This window comes from Geotrypetes seraphini, chromosome 6 (assembly GCF_902459505.1).
Source record: "Geotrypetes seraphini chromosome 6, aGeoSer1.1, whole genome shotgun sequence".
Taxonomy (NCBI): domain Eukaryota; kingdom Metazoa; phylum Chordata; class Amphibia; order Gymnophiona; family Dermophiidae; genus Geotrypetes; species Geotrypetes seraphini.
In genome coordinates, this window is record NC_047089.1 from 68,436,586 (window position 1) to 68,455,737 (window position 19,152).

At 42.5% G+C, this 19,152-nt stretch overlaps 1 protein-coding gene across 4 annotated transcripts in view; it reads right to left on the reverse strand.

The window, feature by feature from the left end:
- Positions 1-289: 289 nt before the first annotated feature.
- AKAP11 (A-kinase anchoring protein 11) overlaps positions 290-19,152 on the reverse strand; it is an 83,490-nt gene continuing 64,627 nt past the window's right edge. For 3 of the 4 annotated variants that reach the window (XM_033949835.1, XM_033949833.1, XM_033949834.1), the window contains 2 exons: positions 17,676-17,836; positions 290-2,290 (listed from right to left, as the gene is read on the reverse strand). In XM_033949835.1, the coding sequence (XP_033805726.1) occupies positions 2,144-2,290; positions 17,676-17,836 (308 nt within the window). In that variant the 3' untranslated portion in view covers positions 290-2,143. Of the gene's footprint in view, positions 2,291-2,433; positions 2,548-17,675; positions 17,837-19,152 lie in introns of those variants that run through there. The other variant, XM_033949836.1, reaches the window with a different exon arrangement.

The window sequence follows — 19,152 nt, forward strand, 5'->3', positions numbered from 1 at the left end:
AAGAAAATGACCATTTTTAGGGGCTCCGACGAGGGGTTTTGTTGGGGAGCCCCCCCACTTTACTTAATACAGATCGCGGCGGCGTTGTGGGTGGTTTGGGGAGTTGTAACCCCCTCATTATACTGTAAATTTAACTTTTTCCCCCAAACCCCCCCCAACGCCCCCACCAACGCGGCGCGATCTGTATAAAGTAAAGTGGGGGGGTTTCCCCCACACACACCCCCGTCGGAGCCCCTAAAAACAGTTATTTTCTACGGCGCGCGCCTCCGTGCTGTGCTCAGTTGTCGGCGCGCACCTTTGTCTTCCGCAGTTTTGACCTGACACCGTTTTAAGTACTAGCTGAATTGTGCAATTTGTTGCTAGTTCTGCTGTTTTAAACTACTCGCAAACATAACTTGAAGCAATTTGAAATCAAGAGTAAGGAGCAGGAAACAAGTCTAAAAATGGTTAGAAAGAAGTGGAAGAACACATTGGTACAATAAAGATGGGTTTTTTTAAATTGGCACTTGAGTTTCCATGCACTTCTATTAAGATGCAAGTTTAACCTTGGATGAGGAAGGCAGATATTTTCCAAAACAAACAATTTCAACTAGGATCAATGCAAACTTACTTCTGGGTTTTTGCAAAGCTTTTCAAAATTAATGGTTAAAATCACTAACATTTTCTAACAGATTCCAGCTTTACATTTGCATGGATTTTCTATTAACGATGAGACTGTTGTATTGCAAGAGGAGATAATTATTTTGTTACAATACTGTAATCACAATAGAATATTCTGCAATTAAAACACAAATCAAATCTACTTTTTTCATCTTAAAAGCGGTTTTAGATCATTTTAAAATGATAAGAATCACTAAGTGCTTACCGCTGGTTAAAAAAGACACTACTATGGGACGCAGTCAAGCATCCTGTGGTAGTTTGGGAATTGGTGTATGCTTCCCATGTGCTAAAAAATAGATTTTTAGCATAGGAACATGTGAGGGGGGGGGGGCTTTGAAGGCAGAGAATAGGCATGGCCTGAATTAATCAGTTAACGTACCCACATCACCTGCATTAATCAATTAGTGTGTGGTTAGTGAAGGAGCCCTTACCGTCTAGAAAATAGGTGGGCTCTGGCTAATGGCCACGCGTTAATTTGGAAACTAGCATATGACCATTAATTCAGAAAATGTGGCCATTTTATAGCCCACACAAGGCGGCCTGTGTGTGGGGAAACCTGTGCGAATAATAGCACAGGCCTTTTTTTTTTTAAGCACAGCTTAGTAAAATGGCCCCCCTAATGTCAGCTAAAGTAGGAATAAAAATATCTTCCTAATATACTGTCAAGATTTGTAGCAACATTTCTTATAAATATAGCTCCTTTCTCTTATTTGCAATACTTTTTAGCACACCTACAAAAATGGTAAAATAAGCCTTATACAAACATTGCAGCATAGCCCACTACAATGAAAATTACGCCAAACCAAATATCTCACTCTTTCCTCCCTCATAAAGATCCAGCCTGCATCCCACCAGTAAGGGGGGGGGAGGGAACTGAGAGAGTTAAATGCTAAGAAGCCCATTATATTCCTATGGACATCCAACATTTAACGCAGGGATCTCAAAGTCCCTCCTTGAGGGCCGCAATCCAGTCGGGTTTTCAGGATTTCCCCAATGATTTAACGTATGCTAATAATTAGCATGCTAAATCCATTAGTGCACCTTAGTAAAAAGGAACCCAAGATCTAGATTTATAGGACAGAAAAGGTAATGCCCAAAGGAAAACAAATTCCCAAAAGACTGCTTTTAATGTGAACTAATTAGGTAAATGCAGCCCATTTCCTGCTCCATACAAATGTCTAAGAATTCTTCTGCCTCAATAAGTTTCTTGGGCAACTAAATGACAAGATAGCTACTCCCATCTTTTTCAATTCAGCAAAGCAAGAATGGATATGATCACGTGGAGAAGATTAAGATTCTCTCTCTCTAGTTATGTCAGCAAAAAACTACAAGATATTTACTGCTCACCAAAGAATTTAAAACAATGCCAGTTAAAATGTAGGAGTTCCACAAGAAAACATTTTGCCTTTTAAGTGTCAGTTTTCACAGCTATGAAGGTAAACTTTTGTCAGTTTGCTTGTGTTGTTTTGGGGATGGCAGATTTTCACGCATTTTCCAAAAGCCAACCAAACAATGGTTTGCGTAGACTTCGTTCTCCATCCGAAGTCTTCTGCATCATTTCACAGTATTTCAGCACAGCATGCAAGAGATCCCCAACTTTCCATTCTTTTTCTCGTAATCTTTTTGAAAGCTGAAAGAAAATGAAAAGCTACAGTAAGGAAAAAATGGGAAAACTAACTTGACAACCACAAATACTGTCTTTCAACCAAAGTCAATCTATGAAACCAGCTGTGTATAGTCAAATATTATTCCACAGCTATAACAACAAAACTTCCCCCAACGACTAAACATTTGGCCTCAAACTGGTTTCTATAAATGCTTCTTCTCCAGGGCGTGATGCCTTCGGTGACATGGCCCCACAACTCTGTGGTCTGTGGTTCATGGGGGCTGCAAAAAAACAGGAAACTCTGAATACAAGGTTAATACGTTTACCACCACACCCCAATAATACACATGCAATATAGACAAGACAAGTTCAATAAAGGATGCACATTTTCCTTGCATAAATGTGGTTAGTTGCTCCATCTACTCCACCCTCAATGGAAACAGTCTAGTGTTAGGAATTGTGTTAAAAAAAATAAGTATAGTTAAGTTAGTGAAAGGACATTTACAATGCTTAATTAAATATTATATATATACACAACACCTTAAACAATAAAAGTATGTTACTTTTAGAATACAATAGTAGATGAATACACTTCCACCTCCCTATTTGCAGTTTCGATTATCCGCGGGTTTTTCCCCAGGCCCCTCCCCATCCCCCGAGAATCACTCATTGGCATCGGGAAAAAAAAAAACGGCCCCGGGACTTGGAGAGAGACAATCAGAGGAGGCGGGCGGGGGGAGGGGGCGATCGGAAGCAGAGGGATGCGATCAGAGGCAGCCGGGGGTGGGGGGGGGGGGTGATCAGATCATGGACCTTATCTAGTGGTCTAGTGGTGACGCAGAGCAGGAGCGATCTTCCTACACTCCTGCCCCGTGCAGAGTCGTGCTGTGAGTTCCCGTGGTCTCACGAGACTACAACAGGGAGTTCCTGTTGTAGTCTCGTGAGACCACGGAAACTCAGCAGCACGGCTCTGCACGGGGCAGGAGTTGTAGGAAGATCGCTCTTGCCCATGTCACTGCTAGACCACCAGGTAAGGTCCGGGGGTGGGTCAGAGCCGGGGCAGGAGTTGTAGGAAGATCGCTCTTGCCCATGTCACTGCTAGACCACCAGGTAAGGTCCGGGGGTGGGTCAGAGCCGGGGCAGGAGATGTAGGAAGATCGCTCTTGCCCATGTCACTGCTAGACCACCAGGTAAGGTCCGGGGGTGGGTCAGAGCCGGCCAAAAGTTATTTGCAATTTTTCCCTATTCGCGTGCCGGCTCTGCCCCTAACCCCCACGAATAGGGAGGGAGAAGTATACATTCAAACCTTGGATAGTGAGTAACATGGTTTGCGAGTGTTTTGCAAGACAAGCAAAACATTTTATTAAATTTGAATTCGATAAACGAGCGTTGTCCTGCAGTACAAGCACATATCGCGCATCACGCCATCAGAACCCACAGTTGAAGCGCGCACATCTTATGCTGAGCGGAATAAAAGTGTCACGCCCAATTTACCCACAGTTCAAGCACGCACGACATATGCGCATCTTACGTCGAGCGCGGCTGAACTTAATAGAAGTGTCACACCCAATTTACCCCTAAAGTTTTTAGGTTGTGGAACGAATCGTCTAAGTTTCCGATTATTTCGCTTTGATATACAAGCGTTTTGGATTACAAACATGCTTCTGGAACACATTATGCTCGCAAACCAAGGTTTTACTGTACTTGAACTGTATTTTTTTTAACTTTATTTAAATAAGTCAACTCAAAACAGGTAACAAGCAAAAAACAGCAAATTAAGAGTAAAATTTATTCTTTGCCCACTGAATTAGAGACGCTAAAAAAAAAAAAAAATTGCCTACAACATCTAAAACAACAAGGTGTTAACTTTTTCAGGAAGAACATTTTGTCCTATGAACATTTCCAAACCGCAGTAGTAGATTTTTATACTTGAATTGTATTATATTAAAATAAAATTTTATTGCTTGCACATTGGGTTTATGATTATACGGTAGTTTGTCCAACAACTGAAACTTGCGACCTTTGCCACCTTATGCATAGCAGCCTGCCTAGCAAAATAAATATGGCTTGTTATGTTTACTTGAGAGTTTGATATTGTTTTCCTCTATCAGTTGTAATTTTTGGCTTTATTTCTCATGAATGAAATTATTCACCAATGTTGTATTTCCACAAAACATTTTCTGCAACCCCCTTTCTCATTTCCAGCCATAAGATCATGCCAACATGATTTCAACTAATTCAAAATAATGAATCATACAAGTGAGAACATAGCTGGAATAAGGCTACTGAATTATTATGTACCACATTGCTCTAGTCTAGGGCACAAATCCTTTCAAATGCATGTCCGTTTTCTGTTCACTGATCTAATTTACGAGTGCCCCCACCAGAACCACCTCCACTGGCACTCCGTGACCAATGCAGTCTGGGGACAGCCCTGCCCTTCCTGGAACTTATATTAATTATGCTGCACAGCTGCCTTAATATTTATAAAATGGGCAGAAAATAAAGCAATAAATCATTTTTGCATTAATGTGAATTAGAATGAATTAGCAGTTGAAGACTACTTTCAATGCTGCACATACATCTTCCCAAGTTCATTTCAAAGCAACATTTTATAATGGTAAATATTTAACTAAATTATTCGTATGTCAACTATAACAAACATAAAATCTGTGAGGAAGTAAAATAGCTAACACATATACCAGCTTGGCAAGATCAAGCATACCTCTTTCAAGGTGCACTAACTAATCAATGTTTTTAGGTGTGATAATAGTTGTTACAAAGATTTAGGAACTCCTGGTCAAATTTTGTTTTACCGGATCACCGAGGCCCTTTTACTAAAGCTTAGTATGCGCTGATGGACATTAGTTTCTGTTAACTGGCAAATTCTATATAGTCCACCTAAAGTTAGGTACCTACATTGGCACATCTAGACAATGTAGGCCCTTGTTAGGCTTAATTGATGCTGATAATTGGCACTTAAAACCTCATAATTGGTGTTAACTAGACTTAATTGAAAGTTAGGCGCTTAAACTCAAGAAACGCAATTCTATAAAAAAGTAGGCAGCTAGTCCAAAGTGCCTACTTAAAAGTGGGCAAGGCATTTTCCTAAATCTCTGAATGTGACTGATATTGAATTGCTTAGAAAATATTTGATTGAAGTTCTAGGTTTTTCCTCTGAAAATATTCCTTCAATTAACCCGTATTTACTAACTTCCTGGGAAAAAAAGAAATGGGAGCCACTTCAGAGAACATACAAAAGAATTCAGAAGAACCACCTTTGAATATCATGGATACAGTATTGGCCTCTCTAATCTCTAAGGTTCAGCAACTGCATTCTCGTAACAAGTTTGCTGTCCTTCTACAATTCGACCTCTCCGCAGCTTTTGACGTTGTCCACCACGACATTCTAATTTTCCAACTCTCCGAGATAGGCATTAGCTCCATAGTTCTTGATTGGTTCTCCAAATTCTTGCGCTCCCGTTCTTACATGGTTAACATGAGCGGCACCTCATCCTCCCCCTGGACCCCGACTTGTGGTGTCCCACAAGGCTCACCCCTCTCCCCAATCCTCTTTAACATTTACATGTCCTCCCTGAAACTACTCCAACTATCCCCCCTTGAAACTCTTTACACTTACGCTGATGACATCCTCGTCCTCCTTGAGACCGACTCGAACCTCACTAACCTCTCCACGAACATATCCTCATGCATAAAGAACCTCCAATCCTGGGCATTCACAATGCATATGAAACTAAACGAGTCCAAAACAAAACTCCTTTGGCTCGGCCAAAAATTAGACCATCTACCTTTCTCCATCCCATTGTCCACCGGCCCCCCATTATAGCTCGAGTTCTCAAGCAAAGTTCTGGGTGTCACCTTAGACTCTTCTCTATCCTTCAACGAACATCTCCAATCCCTGGTGAAGAAATGCTTCTTCAGCCTTCACATGCTAAGGAAAGTCAGACCCTATTTTCACCAAAAACACTTCGCAGTCCTAGTACAATCCATCATCCTCTCCAGATTGGATTATTGCAATTCTATCTACCTCAGCCTAACCAAGAAAAGCCTCCACAGACTTCAGCGGATTCAGAACGCCGCAGCTAAGCTTGTTTTCGCGAAAAGCAAATTTGATCACGTCTCACCACTCCTGTCTAAGCTCCATTGGCTCCCAGTAATCCCCAGGATCCACTTCAAATGTGTGTGTCTGGCCTACAAGATCCTACATGGCATCCTTCCTGCCATTATCCCTCTATCCTGGAACTCCCCAACCCCTACTTCCTCCAGATCCTCCCAAATTTTTAAACTATCCTTCCCTTCCATAAAAGGTATTTCCCATGTAGGCAAACTTGGGTCATCCCTCCCCTTTAGAATCACTGAGATCTGGAATAACCTCACCTCCCCTCTCTGAACCTCAAGCTCCCTCCAACTCTTCCGCAAACACCTAAAAACCTGGCTATTCTCAAAACTGTAACACTTCCCCCCTCTTAGGCCTCTCACCTTCCCCCTTTACACCTAACTCTTTAATCTCTCCACTGTAGTTCCTCTCTCATCTTTCTTCCTGTAAACCGTGCCGAGCTCCGCATTCGTGGAGATGGTGCGGTATATAAACCCAAGGTTTAGTTTAGTTTAGTTTACAGTAGAATCAAATATTACAGAAGATTCCGAAAGAGCGACTCTATTGGTGTCCTTTGTTTTTTTGAACAGGATGTTAATAGTATTATTAGGTTGTTTTTCCGTAATTCTCAGAAACTGTTCTACGGTAAAAAAAATCTGGATATTTCCAGATGTGACTAAACAAACTCAGGATCGTAGGAAATTATTTCTTGCAATGAGACCAGATGTGATTTCTTTGGGCGCCTTGTTCTTGTTGTCCTATCCTTGGGAATGTTTAATAAAATATTTAGGATTAAAATATGTTTTCTTTGCCCCAGAACAGTTAAGAGCATTTATAGAGATGAAAAGGCTGGCAATTGGAAATGTTTAGTGTTCGGGAACAGTAATATATGTTGGTGGGATTTGTCTGTAAAGCCATTTCTATATTAGAATTATCTTTACAATTTGATTATCTCCTTATTAAGATTACCTAGGTCCTCCCCCCTCAACTTCATTATTGGGGGTCTAAGGAAAATTTATTTGTTTTCTTACCATTTTCTATTTTGCCTTTTCTTTTATTTACTTCTGTATTTTCTTAACAAGAGTTGATCTTGTATTTCATTTCAAAATGTTATAAAATAAATTAAAAAAAAAAAAAAAGTGGGCATGGTTAAGGGCAGATCATAGGTGCCTCTTTCTGAATTAGGCATCTAACTTAGGCATAGGTGTTTAGGCAAAAAAAACCCTGGCATAAATTGGGTGCATTAAAGTAAGGGCCCCCAAGAGACCAGAAGCTAACATAATTTATACAAAATAAATGATAAACACAACACCTTTCTTCAATTTTTAAGGCATATGTAGCTTTTCAAGATATAAAGGAAGAAAATAGTGCAGATGGTAGACACAAAGTTTGGACATTCTTTTTGTACTGTAATTACTTCATAACAAGTCCTTTGGCAGAAACAGCTGCCATACATTTCCTGTAGTCAACTAAGAGTCTTTTCTATTTTTGATTCAGAAATATTTTCCACTCTTCCTTAAAGAACTTCTAGCTCAGAAAATGTTCTTAGGTCTCCTTGCATTCACTGTTATGTCTGATATCTCCTCACAGATGTTCAATAGCACACAAGTCTGGGAACCTGGAAAGCCTGTATAACCCCCAGGAAATCTTATGACCTACACACCTGTAGAACTTTGTGCATAATTAACAAGCACATCATTTCCTGAAAAGCAGGCAGTTCTCAGATGGAATAGAGTGCCAGTAGTAACAAATACGCATTGATTTCCCTGGAACACAAGATTCACCCAAAGGCAGGCAGAAGGTGGGGAAGCAGAACATTTCATCCTCACTGACTTGACCCTAGCCCTGCCAATCCGACCCAGACAATTTGACTCCTCCCCTCAATCTGAAATCAGTTTAACATAAAATACATTTTTACATTTAGGTGGAATTCTGATTTAGCACGTGCTAAATGCTAAGAGACCCACAGAAATATAATGGGCATCTTGGCATTTAGTGCGCACTAATCATTAGCGTGCAATAAGTCGGTTATTGCCCTACAATTACATGTTTACATTAAAATAAAAATCAGTCCCATATTAGGGTTTCAGGAAGTTATTTGCAATACCATGGTGATATTCCAAATTCATGCAATTGTTATGACCTTTGACTACTCGCAAAATTTCTGGTCAATTGAGAGATTTTTTTCTTTCTTTTTTTGTATTGAAAGCAACTGTATAGTGATGGAATGCCACGATTATATTCTTACGCTGAAAGTCCTTGTATTACAAACAACCAAAGAGCACTATTGCAATATAAGGGCAGACTAAGAGTTTTCTAAGGGGTATTGTGAGCAGTAGCAGAGGCAGCATGTCTATTAAAAGGAAAGTATAATTGTGGGGTGAAGAGGGAAGGGGAGGAGGGGTTAAAAGAAGAAAAAGGAAAATACAAAAGGGGGAAAAAATAGAAGGGGAAAACCTAAAGATGCTGGCTGCATTAAAGAGGTGAGGTAAAAAAGTACTGTACTGCGAGGTGGAATCAAGGCAGCTGCCTTTGACTAAACAGAAGTCGGTACAACTTTTCCTGCTACTGAAGATATGTGCTTTTCTTCTGACACCAAATTTTGGACATTAAGGAAGGGCATTTTCGATACAACATCCAAATCTCAAGTTTGGACATTTTGTGGAAAATACACAAAACTCCAGTAGCAAACGAGACCATTTCTCAGATGCGCTTGTCCTCAGTGCATCTATCTTTTTGAACCATTAAAAAAAAAAAACCAACCCATCCAAAAGAAAAACACGCAACAACAAGCTATTGAGATTTAGGAGGGGCCAGCATTTTTAATAAACAGGCCACCCAGACATCTCAGCAGAGCAGTGAGGCACCCTAGAAGCACCACAATGAACTTCACATCAAAAGGCCAAGGTACACATCTTACCATAATCCCCTTAGACTGGATGGTGAGCACTCCAAAATCTAACCAAAGCCTACTGGACCCAACTGTACACCATACCAATGGCCCTTATGCCTGCATGTGTCACCTTTATGTAGGTATAGTGGGTTTTGGAGGGCTCAAGTATTCTGCCATACAAGTAGTGGTTAGAGATGGATATGGGCCTGGGGGTCTCCATCTCTATAGTCCACTGCACTACTCTCACTAGGCTACTCCAGGAACCTGCTTGCTGCTCTACTAGGAATGGCAATAATATCTGAAGCTGACACACAGGCAGGTATGTGGGGGGGGGGGGGAATGGGCCATGCCTTCATCCCTCTAGTGATCATTTTGTCAGTTTGGGTTCCCTTTTGGCATTTATTCATTGTTAAAATCAGGGTCTAGCCCCAAATGTCCAACCTGTGCCTTGGACATTTTCTAAAATGTTCAATTATTGCAGAAATACATCAAAATCATAAGACCATCCAAGTTCCAACCCATCCATGCCTCTAACATGCCCCCTTCAGATTCAGACATACTGCAGAAACTACCACAGAAATGTATCTAGAAAATGGATTTTGAAAATAGTTGGAAGGGTTTGGCAAGAAAAATGTCCTTCTGCCCCTTTATGTCACTCTTTGGATGTTTTTCTATTTTAAAAAATGAGCTCCTAAACAACTCTCACAGAGAGCTCTTTGGTAAAGGAGGAAAACAGTATTTCATGGAGGGGCATAAAGATGTTCATAAAAATAACGAAAAGTTGCGCAGATCTCCTTATCTTCCGTAATGCAGCCTTTTCCTCAGGGTCCAGAGCCAGAATTTTCTTTTTCCCCTTCCCCTTTTTCCCTCTGAGAAACTAATCTGGCCAACAGCCTGCTGCTCTTGACAATGGGCGTATACTTGATATTTATTAATATGCCACGGTGCGCTGATGCAACCATTCGTTCAAAGTGATCTGCAGGGAAAGTAAGGCCTGCTTATTTACTAAATTTGGTGTATGTCCAAAGCGCTGCCTTGCAACCCGCAATTGCCGCATCAAGGTCAGTATATGTTGATTTTAATTGAATCGATTCTATTATCCACCTGCACAATATTTCCAGTGTCAATGGCTGTCACATAGCTCCAAAGAATAATGGACCCAACCCCTTGCTTAAGGTTGATAAGGTTTTCTTCAAATGCTTCACTCTTTTTACTTCAAATGTATCTTCTATGATTGTGAACACACTTGTTTCAGCGGCCCCTTTAGCTTTTCCTTGCTACAGCTTCCTACCATGGGGACAGGAAGCACATAACAAAGGGAAAGCTTCCGGGGCCACTTAAGGCAGCATGTTTATTTCACTCACGCTGCCTGCAGCCTGAAGAGTGCAGCGCTTGGGAAAAAAAAAAAAAAAGGGTAATAAAGTGCCAGATCTCGCCGGGGATAGGGGTGGATATGACATTCTGGACAGGCTCCATTGGCCACCCCAGAGGTTTTGGAGAGCTGCCATCAGCCCACAGGATTTGCAGTGAAGACCAATGTCTGTAGAAAACGGAGACATTATTACACACAATCTGAGAAGTGAGAAGGGTCATTAAATTTTATTTGTCTTATTAATAACTTAAAAAAAAAGAAAACTAGTAATAAATCAACTGTAAGAATGTTCAAAATTTTGTACCTGCCATATTCACTGTTTTCAATCTGTTAAAAATCAGCAAATAAATGGCAATTAGGAATTAAAATATATACAAAATCATCATGTTTTACTTTGTACTATGCAGAGGTTGTCAGCTTTTATATTCATTTAGGGGTTCATTAAAAAACACATGATTAGACCAGGGATGCCTAACATTGGCACACAAATGTACATCAGTGCACTCAAAATAAGACAATCTGATGTTTAAATACTTATTCAAAATACATACGATTTATAATAGTTATGGGATAGAGTGGGGGAGGGATATAGATTTGTTTCTTGAAAGAGTATTAAGTGATGTCTTAAATATAAAATGTATTTAATTTGTATTGCACTTATTGAAAATATTGAAAATGAATAAAGAATTTAAAAAAAAATACATACAATCTAACAGTATACTAATGTTTCTAAAAGTAATAAAAATTGAACACAAAAGTATTGAAAAACATTAATGAAGATAAATGAAAAATAAAATCTTCTCCTCCCAAATATCAGATAAAAGAAAAAAACCCTTGTGTCCACACAGAGGATGGAAAGGAGAGGAAGATTGAAGAAGATGGTAGGAAATTAATCAAAACCTTCAGATTAACTATCTAGAATAATGCACTGGATGCATTAGAGGACCTGCTGAATAGAAAGAAGTTATATCACAAACACTACAATTTTAACAAATTCAAAGAACTTAGAACATAAGTACACAACAGCAGTGGTTCATCTAACCCAGTATCCTGTTTCCACCGTGACCAATCCAGATCACAAGTACCTGGCAAAAACTTGGCATCAATGGTTAAAGCTACCACCTCAGCACCCTGGGGTTGTGGGTTCAAAAGCACAGTTACTTACCGTAACAGGTGTTATCCAGGGACAGCAGGCAGATATTCTTGACTGATGGGTGACGGCACCGACGGAGCCCCGGTACGGACACTTTTAGAGTGATTGCACTCTAAGAACTTGGAAAGTTCTAGATGCCGCACCGCGCATGCGCAAGTGCCTTCCCGCCCGACACAGGCGCGCGGTCCCCAGTTATGATAAGCCAGCTAAGAAGCCAACCCGGGGAGGTGGGAGGGATGCAAGAATATCTGCTTGCTGTCCCTGGATAACACCTGTTACGGTAAGTAACTGTGCTTTATCCCAGGACAAGCAGGCAGCATATTCTTGACTGATGGGTGACCTCCAAGCTAACAAAAAGAGGGATGGAGGGAAGGTTGGCCATTAGGAAAACAAATTTTGCAAAACAGATTGGCCGAAGTGTCCATCCCGTCTGGAGAATGCATCCAGACAATAATGAGATGTAAAAGTATGAACTAAGGACCAAGTGGCAGCTTTGCAGATTTCCTCAATAGGAGTGGACCGGAGGAAAGCTACAGATGCTGCCATAGCTCGGACCCTATGGGCCGTGACAGAACCTTCCAGTGTCAGTCCGGTCTGAGCATAACAGAATGAAATGCACGCTGCCAGCCAATTAGACAACGTACGTTTAGAAACAGGACGTCCCAATTTATTCGGATCAAAGGACAAAAAGAGTTGGGGAGATGATCTGTGGGGCTTAGTACGGTCTAAATAGTAAGCTAGAGCCCTCTTACAGTCCAAAGTATGTAGAGCCTGTTCTCCAGAATGTGAGTGAGGTTTCGGAAAGAAGACAGGCAGAACAATGGATTGGTTGAGATGAAACTCAGAGACAACCTTAGGGAGAAACTTTGGATGTGTGCGCAGAACCACCTTGTCATGATGAAAGACAGTAAAAGGTGGATCTGCAACTAGTGCATGTAGCTCACTGACCCTCCTGGCAGAGGTAAGAGCAATAAGGAAAAGTACTTTCCAAGTGAGAAACTTGAAAGAAGCGGTAGCCAAAGGTTCAAATGGAGGCTTCATTAAGGCTGAAAGAACTACATTAAGATCCCAGATAACAGGAGGGGCTTTAAGAGGTGGTTTTACATTAAAAAGACCCCGCATGAACCTGGACACCAAGGGATGAGCTGAGAGGAGCTTTCCATGGACTGGCTCATGAAACGCCGCAATAGCACTTAAGTGGACTCTGACTGAAGAAGACTTGAGGCCAGAGTCAGACAAAGAAAGGAGATAATCCAACAAGGTTTCCACTGCAAGGGAAGAAAAACGTGTCCACTTCTGATGGTAACATTGAAGAGTGGCCGGTTTCCTGGAGGCATCCAGAATTAAACGAACAGGCTGAGACAAAAGTGTATCATGAGAAGTCAGCCCGAGAGATACCAAGCTGTCAGGTGCAGAGACTGGAGGTTGGGATGTAGAAGGGCCTCCTGCTGCTGTGTAAGCAGAGAAGGAAACAGTGGAAGAAGAAAAGGTTCCCTGGAACTGAGTTGACGTAGAAGGGAGAACCAATGTTGCCTGGGCCACCTCGGAGCAATCAGAATCATGGTTGCTCGTTCCCTCTTGAGCTTGAACAAGGTCCTCAACATGAGAGGCAGAGGAGGGAAAGCATACAGAAACAGATTGGACCAGTCGAGGAGAAACGCATCCGCTGCCAGACGGTGAGGAGAGTAGAGTCTGGAGCAGAATAGGGGCAGCTGGTGATTGTGAGGAGCTGCAAAGAGGTCTATCTGAGGAGTGCCCCACTGAGTGAAGATGGACTGCAGAGTGAGAGGATCGAGTGTCCACTCGTGAGGCTGGAGAACTCTGCTGAGCTTGTCCGCCAAGGAATTCTGTGCTCCCTGAATGTAGATAGCTTTCAGGAATAGATGGTGATTTATGGCCCAAGTCCAGATCTTCTGGGCTTCCTGGCACAAGAGGCGAGAGCCCGTCCCACCCTGCTTGTTGATGTAGTACATTGCAACTTGATTGTCTGTGCACAGCAGGAGAACTTGAGGAAATAGAAGATGTTGGAAGGCCTTGAGGGCATAAAACATCGCTCTGAGTTCCAGGAAATTGATGTGATGCTTCTTTTCCTGGGCTGTCCAAAGACCTTGAGTTTTGAACTCGTTCAAGTGAGCTCCCCAAGCATAAGGGGAAGCGTCGGTGGTGATGACAAGTTGATGAGGAGGTAGATGGAACAGAAGACCTCTGGATAGATTTGAGGATGTCAACCACCATTGCAGAGACTGACGAAGAGATGAGGTCACAGATATGTGATGTGAGCAAGGATCCATCGCTTGGGACCACTGAGTAGCCAGGGTCCATTGAGGAGTGCGCAGATGCAGACGGGCAAGTGGTGTGACATGAACTGTGGAGGCCATGTGACCCAAGAGTATCATCATTTGCTTTGCAGAGATGGAACGTTGTGGAAGCACCTGCTGACATAGAGATTGAAGCGTTTGAAGACGGTTGGATGGTAGAAACGCTCTCATGAGGATTGTGTCTAAGACTGCTCCAATGAATTGAAGTCTCTGCGTGGGGATAAGATGAGATTTGGGTAGATTGATCTCGAATCCCAGCAAACGCAGAAATAAGATGGTCTGGTTGGTGGCCTGAAGAACTGTCTGAGATGAATTTGCCTTTATCAACCAATCGTCCAGGTAAGGAAACACCTGAAGGTGGTGGGAACGTAGAAAAGCTGCTACCACAATCAGACATTTGGTGAACACTCTTGGAGAGGAGGCTAGGCCGAAAGGTAGTACCTTGTACTGGTAATGACAATGATTGATCATGAAACGTAGGTACTGTCTGGAGGCCAGATTGATCGGTATGTGAGTGTATGCTTCTTTGAGATCGAGGGAACATAGCCAGTCGTCTTGATTGAGAAGAGGGTAAAGAGTTGCTAAGGAGAGCATCTTGAACTTCTCTTTGACTAAGCATTTGTTGAGATCGCGAAGATCTAGGATAGGTCTGAGATCTCCTGTTTTTTTGGGGACTAGGAAATAACGGGAGTAGAATCCCTGCCCCTTTTGCTCCGGAGGAACTTCCTCTATGGCGTTCAGAAGGAGGAGGGATTGAACCTCCTGAAGGAGGAGGGAAGATTGGGGAGTATGCAAAGCAGACTCTTTTGGTAGACTTGTGCCCAGGAGGGTTTGAAAGTTGAGAGAGTAGCCGTGGTGGATGATGTTGAGGACCCATTGGTCCGAAGTGATTGCTTCCCACCGGCTGAGGAAAAGAGATAGACGCCCTCCTATAGGTTGAGGCAGGAGATGTGAAGGTTGGATGCTGGCTATGCCCTGGAGAATGAAGTCAAAAGGGCTGAGTCGATTTTTGTTGTGGAGGCTGCTTGACAGGTTGCTGCTGTTGCTGTCTAGGAGTTTGCCTCTGTTGTTGACGCTGTCTCCTAGGTTGTTGAGGAGCAGATTGTAAGGGACGAGCCACATAACGGCGTTGGTAAGTGGATTGTTGTCTGAAAGGACGTGCTGGCGGAGCCTTCTTCTTGGTTTTAAGAAGGGTATCCCAGCTTGTTTCATGAGCAGAGAGCTTTTGGGTCGTTGAGTCCATGGAATCTCCAAACAGCTCATCCCCTAAGCAAGGTGCATTTGCTAACCGGTCTTGATGGTTAACATCCAGTTCGGACACCCTTAACCAGGCTAAGCGGCGCATGGCCACAGACATGGCCGTTGCTCTAGAGGTAAGCTCAAAGGTGTCATATATGGATCTTACCATAAATTTTCTGAGCTGAAAAAGAGAAGAAGAGCATTGGTGAAAAGCCGACCGTTTCCTTTCAGGAAGGTACTGCTCAAAGGAAGCCATAGTGGTAAGGAGATGCTTTAAATAAAAAGAAAAATGAAAAGCATAGTTGCCAGATCGATTGGCTAACATCGCATTCTGATAGAGACGCTTACCAAATTTGTCCATGGCTTTGCCTTCTCTACCAGGAGGGACAGAAGCATACACACTAGCCCCTGAGGACTTTTTCAATGTGGATTCCACGAGGAGAGACTCATGTGGAAGCTGGGGTTTATCGAAACCTGGAATGGGGATAACTTTATATAGGGAATCCAATTTACGGGGAGCTCCAGGAACAGTGAGAGGAGTCTCTAAATTTTTGTAAAATGTCTCCCTCAAGATGTCATGAAGAGGAAGTTTCAGAAATTCCTTTGGAGGCTGGTCAAAATCAAGAGCATCCAAAAAAGCTTTAGACTTTTTAGACTCAGCCTCCAAAGGAATAGAGAGAGATTCACACATATCTTTTAAAAATGCTGAAAAAGACGTGGAATCATGTTTGGAGGATGGATCAGGAATATCAGGCTCATCCTCCCCCGAAGAACACTCACCTTCTGAAAGAAAAGGCTCTTCGGAATCACCCCACAGATCAGGGTCTCGAATATGGGAAGTACGATCCCGAGACTCAGGGGTGGATGGTTCCAGGTGTCGGGACTTGCGTACCGACTTACCCGACCTCATCGAAGCGGTACCGGGAGATGTTACCGGTTGCATCGGAGCCGAAGTCTGTACCGACTGGTGTTGAGTTGTCGGCTCCGGTGCAAGAATTGGCATCGACACCGATGAGGTCGAGTGTAACGGTACCGAAAGAGAGGAAGTAGACAGAATAGGTTGTTCCACTCTCGGTACCGACGGCTCAGACGAGACCGGCACCGGAAGGTTCGGTGTCAGGATAGCTGGAAGGAGTTGTTGGAGCTGCTCCTTCAGCTTGACCTGTAAGATGGCCACAATGCGATCATCAAGGGAGGGCACCGGTACCGCCTTTTTCTTCTGCGGTACCTGCGGTGCCGCTCTACACCCCGGAGATGAGGAGCCCGATGTCGAGGGACTCACCTCTATAGGGGCGGAGCGCTTCCTCTGGCGCCTCACGGTCGGCAGGATTGGGCTCGCTGCACTCGAGACCGGAGGACGCTCCAGAGGGGAAGGCTTCTTAGCCGGCTTACCTGAGTGCTGGGATGCCGATGCGGTGTCACGCGGCGTCGAAGATGAAGGTGCCGATTGAGTGGGTGCCGAGGCCAGTGTCGATGGAACGGGGTCGGACATCTCGGCACCGAACAGTAATCGCTGTTGTATCTGGCGATTTTTTAGAGTTCGTTTTTTTAAGGTGGCACAGCGGGTGCAGGTGGAAGCCTGATGCTCAGGACCCAAACACTGTAGGCACCAGTTGTGTGGGTCCGTGAGAGATATAGGCCGAGCACACCGCTGGCACTTTTTAAACCCTGGCTGAGGGGGCATGAAAGTGAAAACGGCTTCAGCCAAATCGAAGGCCGAGGCCTCGATGGTGGCAGAAGGCCCCGCCGGGGAAAAACCAAAACTGAAGAAAAAAATGAAAGTTTTTTTTTTTTTTTTTTTTTACAAAAATGAAACAAAGAAAAAAGGCAAATAAGCCAAAAAGGTTTACGCGAGCGGGAAGGCAAGTAGAAAAAAATTTCAACAGCCGTTGAAAAACGCGTCTTCTTAGCTCCGCGGAAACTAAGAAACTGGGGACCGCGCGCCTGTGTCGGGCGGGAAGGCACTCGCGCATGCGCGGTGCGGCATCTAGAACTTTCCAAGTTCTTAGAGTGCAATCACTCTAAAAGTGTCCGTACCGGGGCTCCGTCGGTGCCGTCACCCATCAGTCAAGAATATGCTGCCTGCTTGTCCTGGGATAACCCACGTTACTCTTTGTAACCCTGGGCAAGTCACTTAATCCCTCCATTGTCCCAGGTACATTAGATAGATTGTGAGCCGTCCGTGACAGGCAGGGAAAAATGCTTGAGTACCTGAATAAACTCATGTAAACCGTTCTGAGCTCTCCTGGGAGAACGGTATAGAAAATTGAATAAATTAAAAAATAAAAAATAAAATGTGTAAAAACCCAAAACTCACAAGAATGAACTCCTTTCTGGCAATTTCATGAAAATGAAGTTGAGATACTTCTAACTCCGATGCGGCAATCCACTGGAGAGCTGTCCTTAGCTGTGGGTCAACTATACGCGGCTCCATGTCAATGTTCATTATCAGTAGCACCTTGTCAACTGGCTCCACACCTTAAAGAAATAAAAAGATTAAACTGGCTCCCAACTCTACAACTTCAAGAAAATGGATATTGTTCTCATTTGACATTCAAAACAAGACTCTATATTACACAATTTATTAATCTGTTGTTAGGAATAATGTAGTAGAATCATATAAAAGACAAACAAAAAAATGTATTTATATGGATTCCACACTTCACAATATCAATTACACCCAAAAATGGAATTCAAAAACAATGGTAAATATTCAGTCAATTCTTGCAAGAAGAATATTTCTTCTCAATCTGTTGCCAGACAGTTTTAATTATACTGTTATTTATATTCAGGGAGAAAGGACCTCAGACCTCAGTGACTCACTTCCGGCTCACCACACAATTGTTTCCCATGTACTCACCTTTATAGGACCCCTGAAGAAGACTTTTTGTCGAAACGCGGACCGTGTTGGGTCCTGTATCCCTAGAGGATTAGATCCTTTAAGGCTCTTATGTGGATGATTTATTTTTATGTGCATGGAATTATTTTATGTGGATGATTTCGGTGTACCTTTGGAACTTTGACACTTTCAAATAAAGTCCATTTAGGAACATCGTCACTCCACAGAGTTTTTTGGGTTTTTTCTAGTACATACACATCAGCAGAAATAGCTATTCAGCTGAATGAAACCATAATATAAATCATTGGTCCTCCTCCTCCTAACCAATTCTAATGTGTAAATTCTGCAATCTTAAAAATGCATAAATAGTTGCTTTCAGTATATATCAAAATTGAATATTTTATCGCTAATTCTGATGGGCCCGTTTCGCCCTCTCGCTTCTTCAGAGAATCATTTCAAAAATAAGAATTGTACCTCCCAGTCCACTTATTACGATACAGTCATAAGAGCAATTTGAAATGACATCAACTTTAGAATCTCAATTAGCATTCATCTTACTTGACCGCAACTGCCGAGCCACAAGTTTGATATAACTGTATAACTAAAACTGTTGGGCAACAGATTGAGAAGAAATGTTCTTCCTGCAAGAATTGACTGAATATTAACAATTGTTTTTGAATTACATTTTTGGGTGAAGTAGAATCATATAAGCCTTTGATAATAACTTAAGTGATAAATCTTAAACTTCCAGTCAGGGTTAGGGCAAGAGCTTAGGACCGTGACTTACTCTGGCAATAGTGTACATTCTCTGTGTGCTAAAATTATTCCTAATGCAGCATGCAAGGTGCACTAAAATTATTAGGAATTACTTCCAATGCAGCAACGTGCACTAAAAATTAGTACCATATTTACATTTGTAGTGAAAAGTTTTAACTTCCATTCATTTCAGCCACAG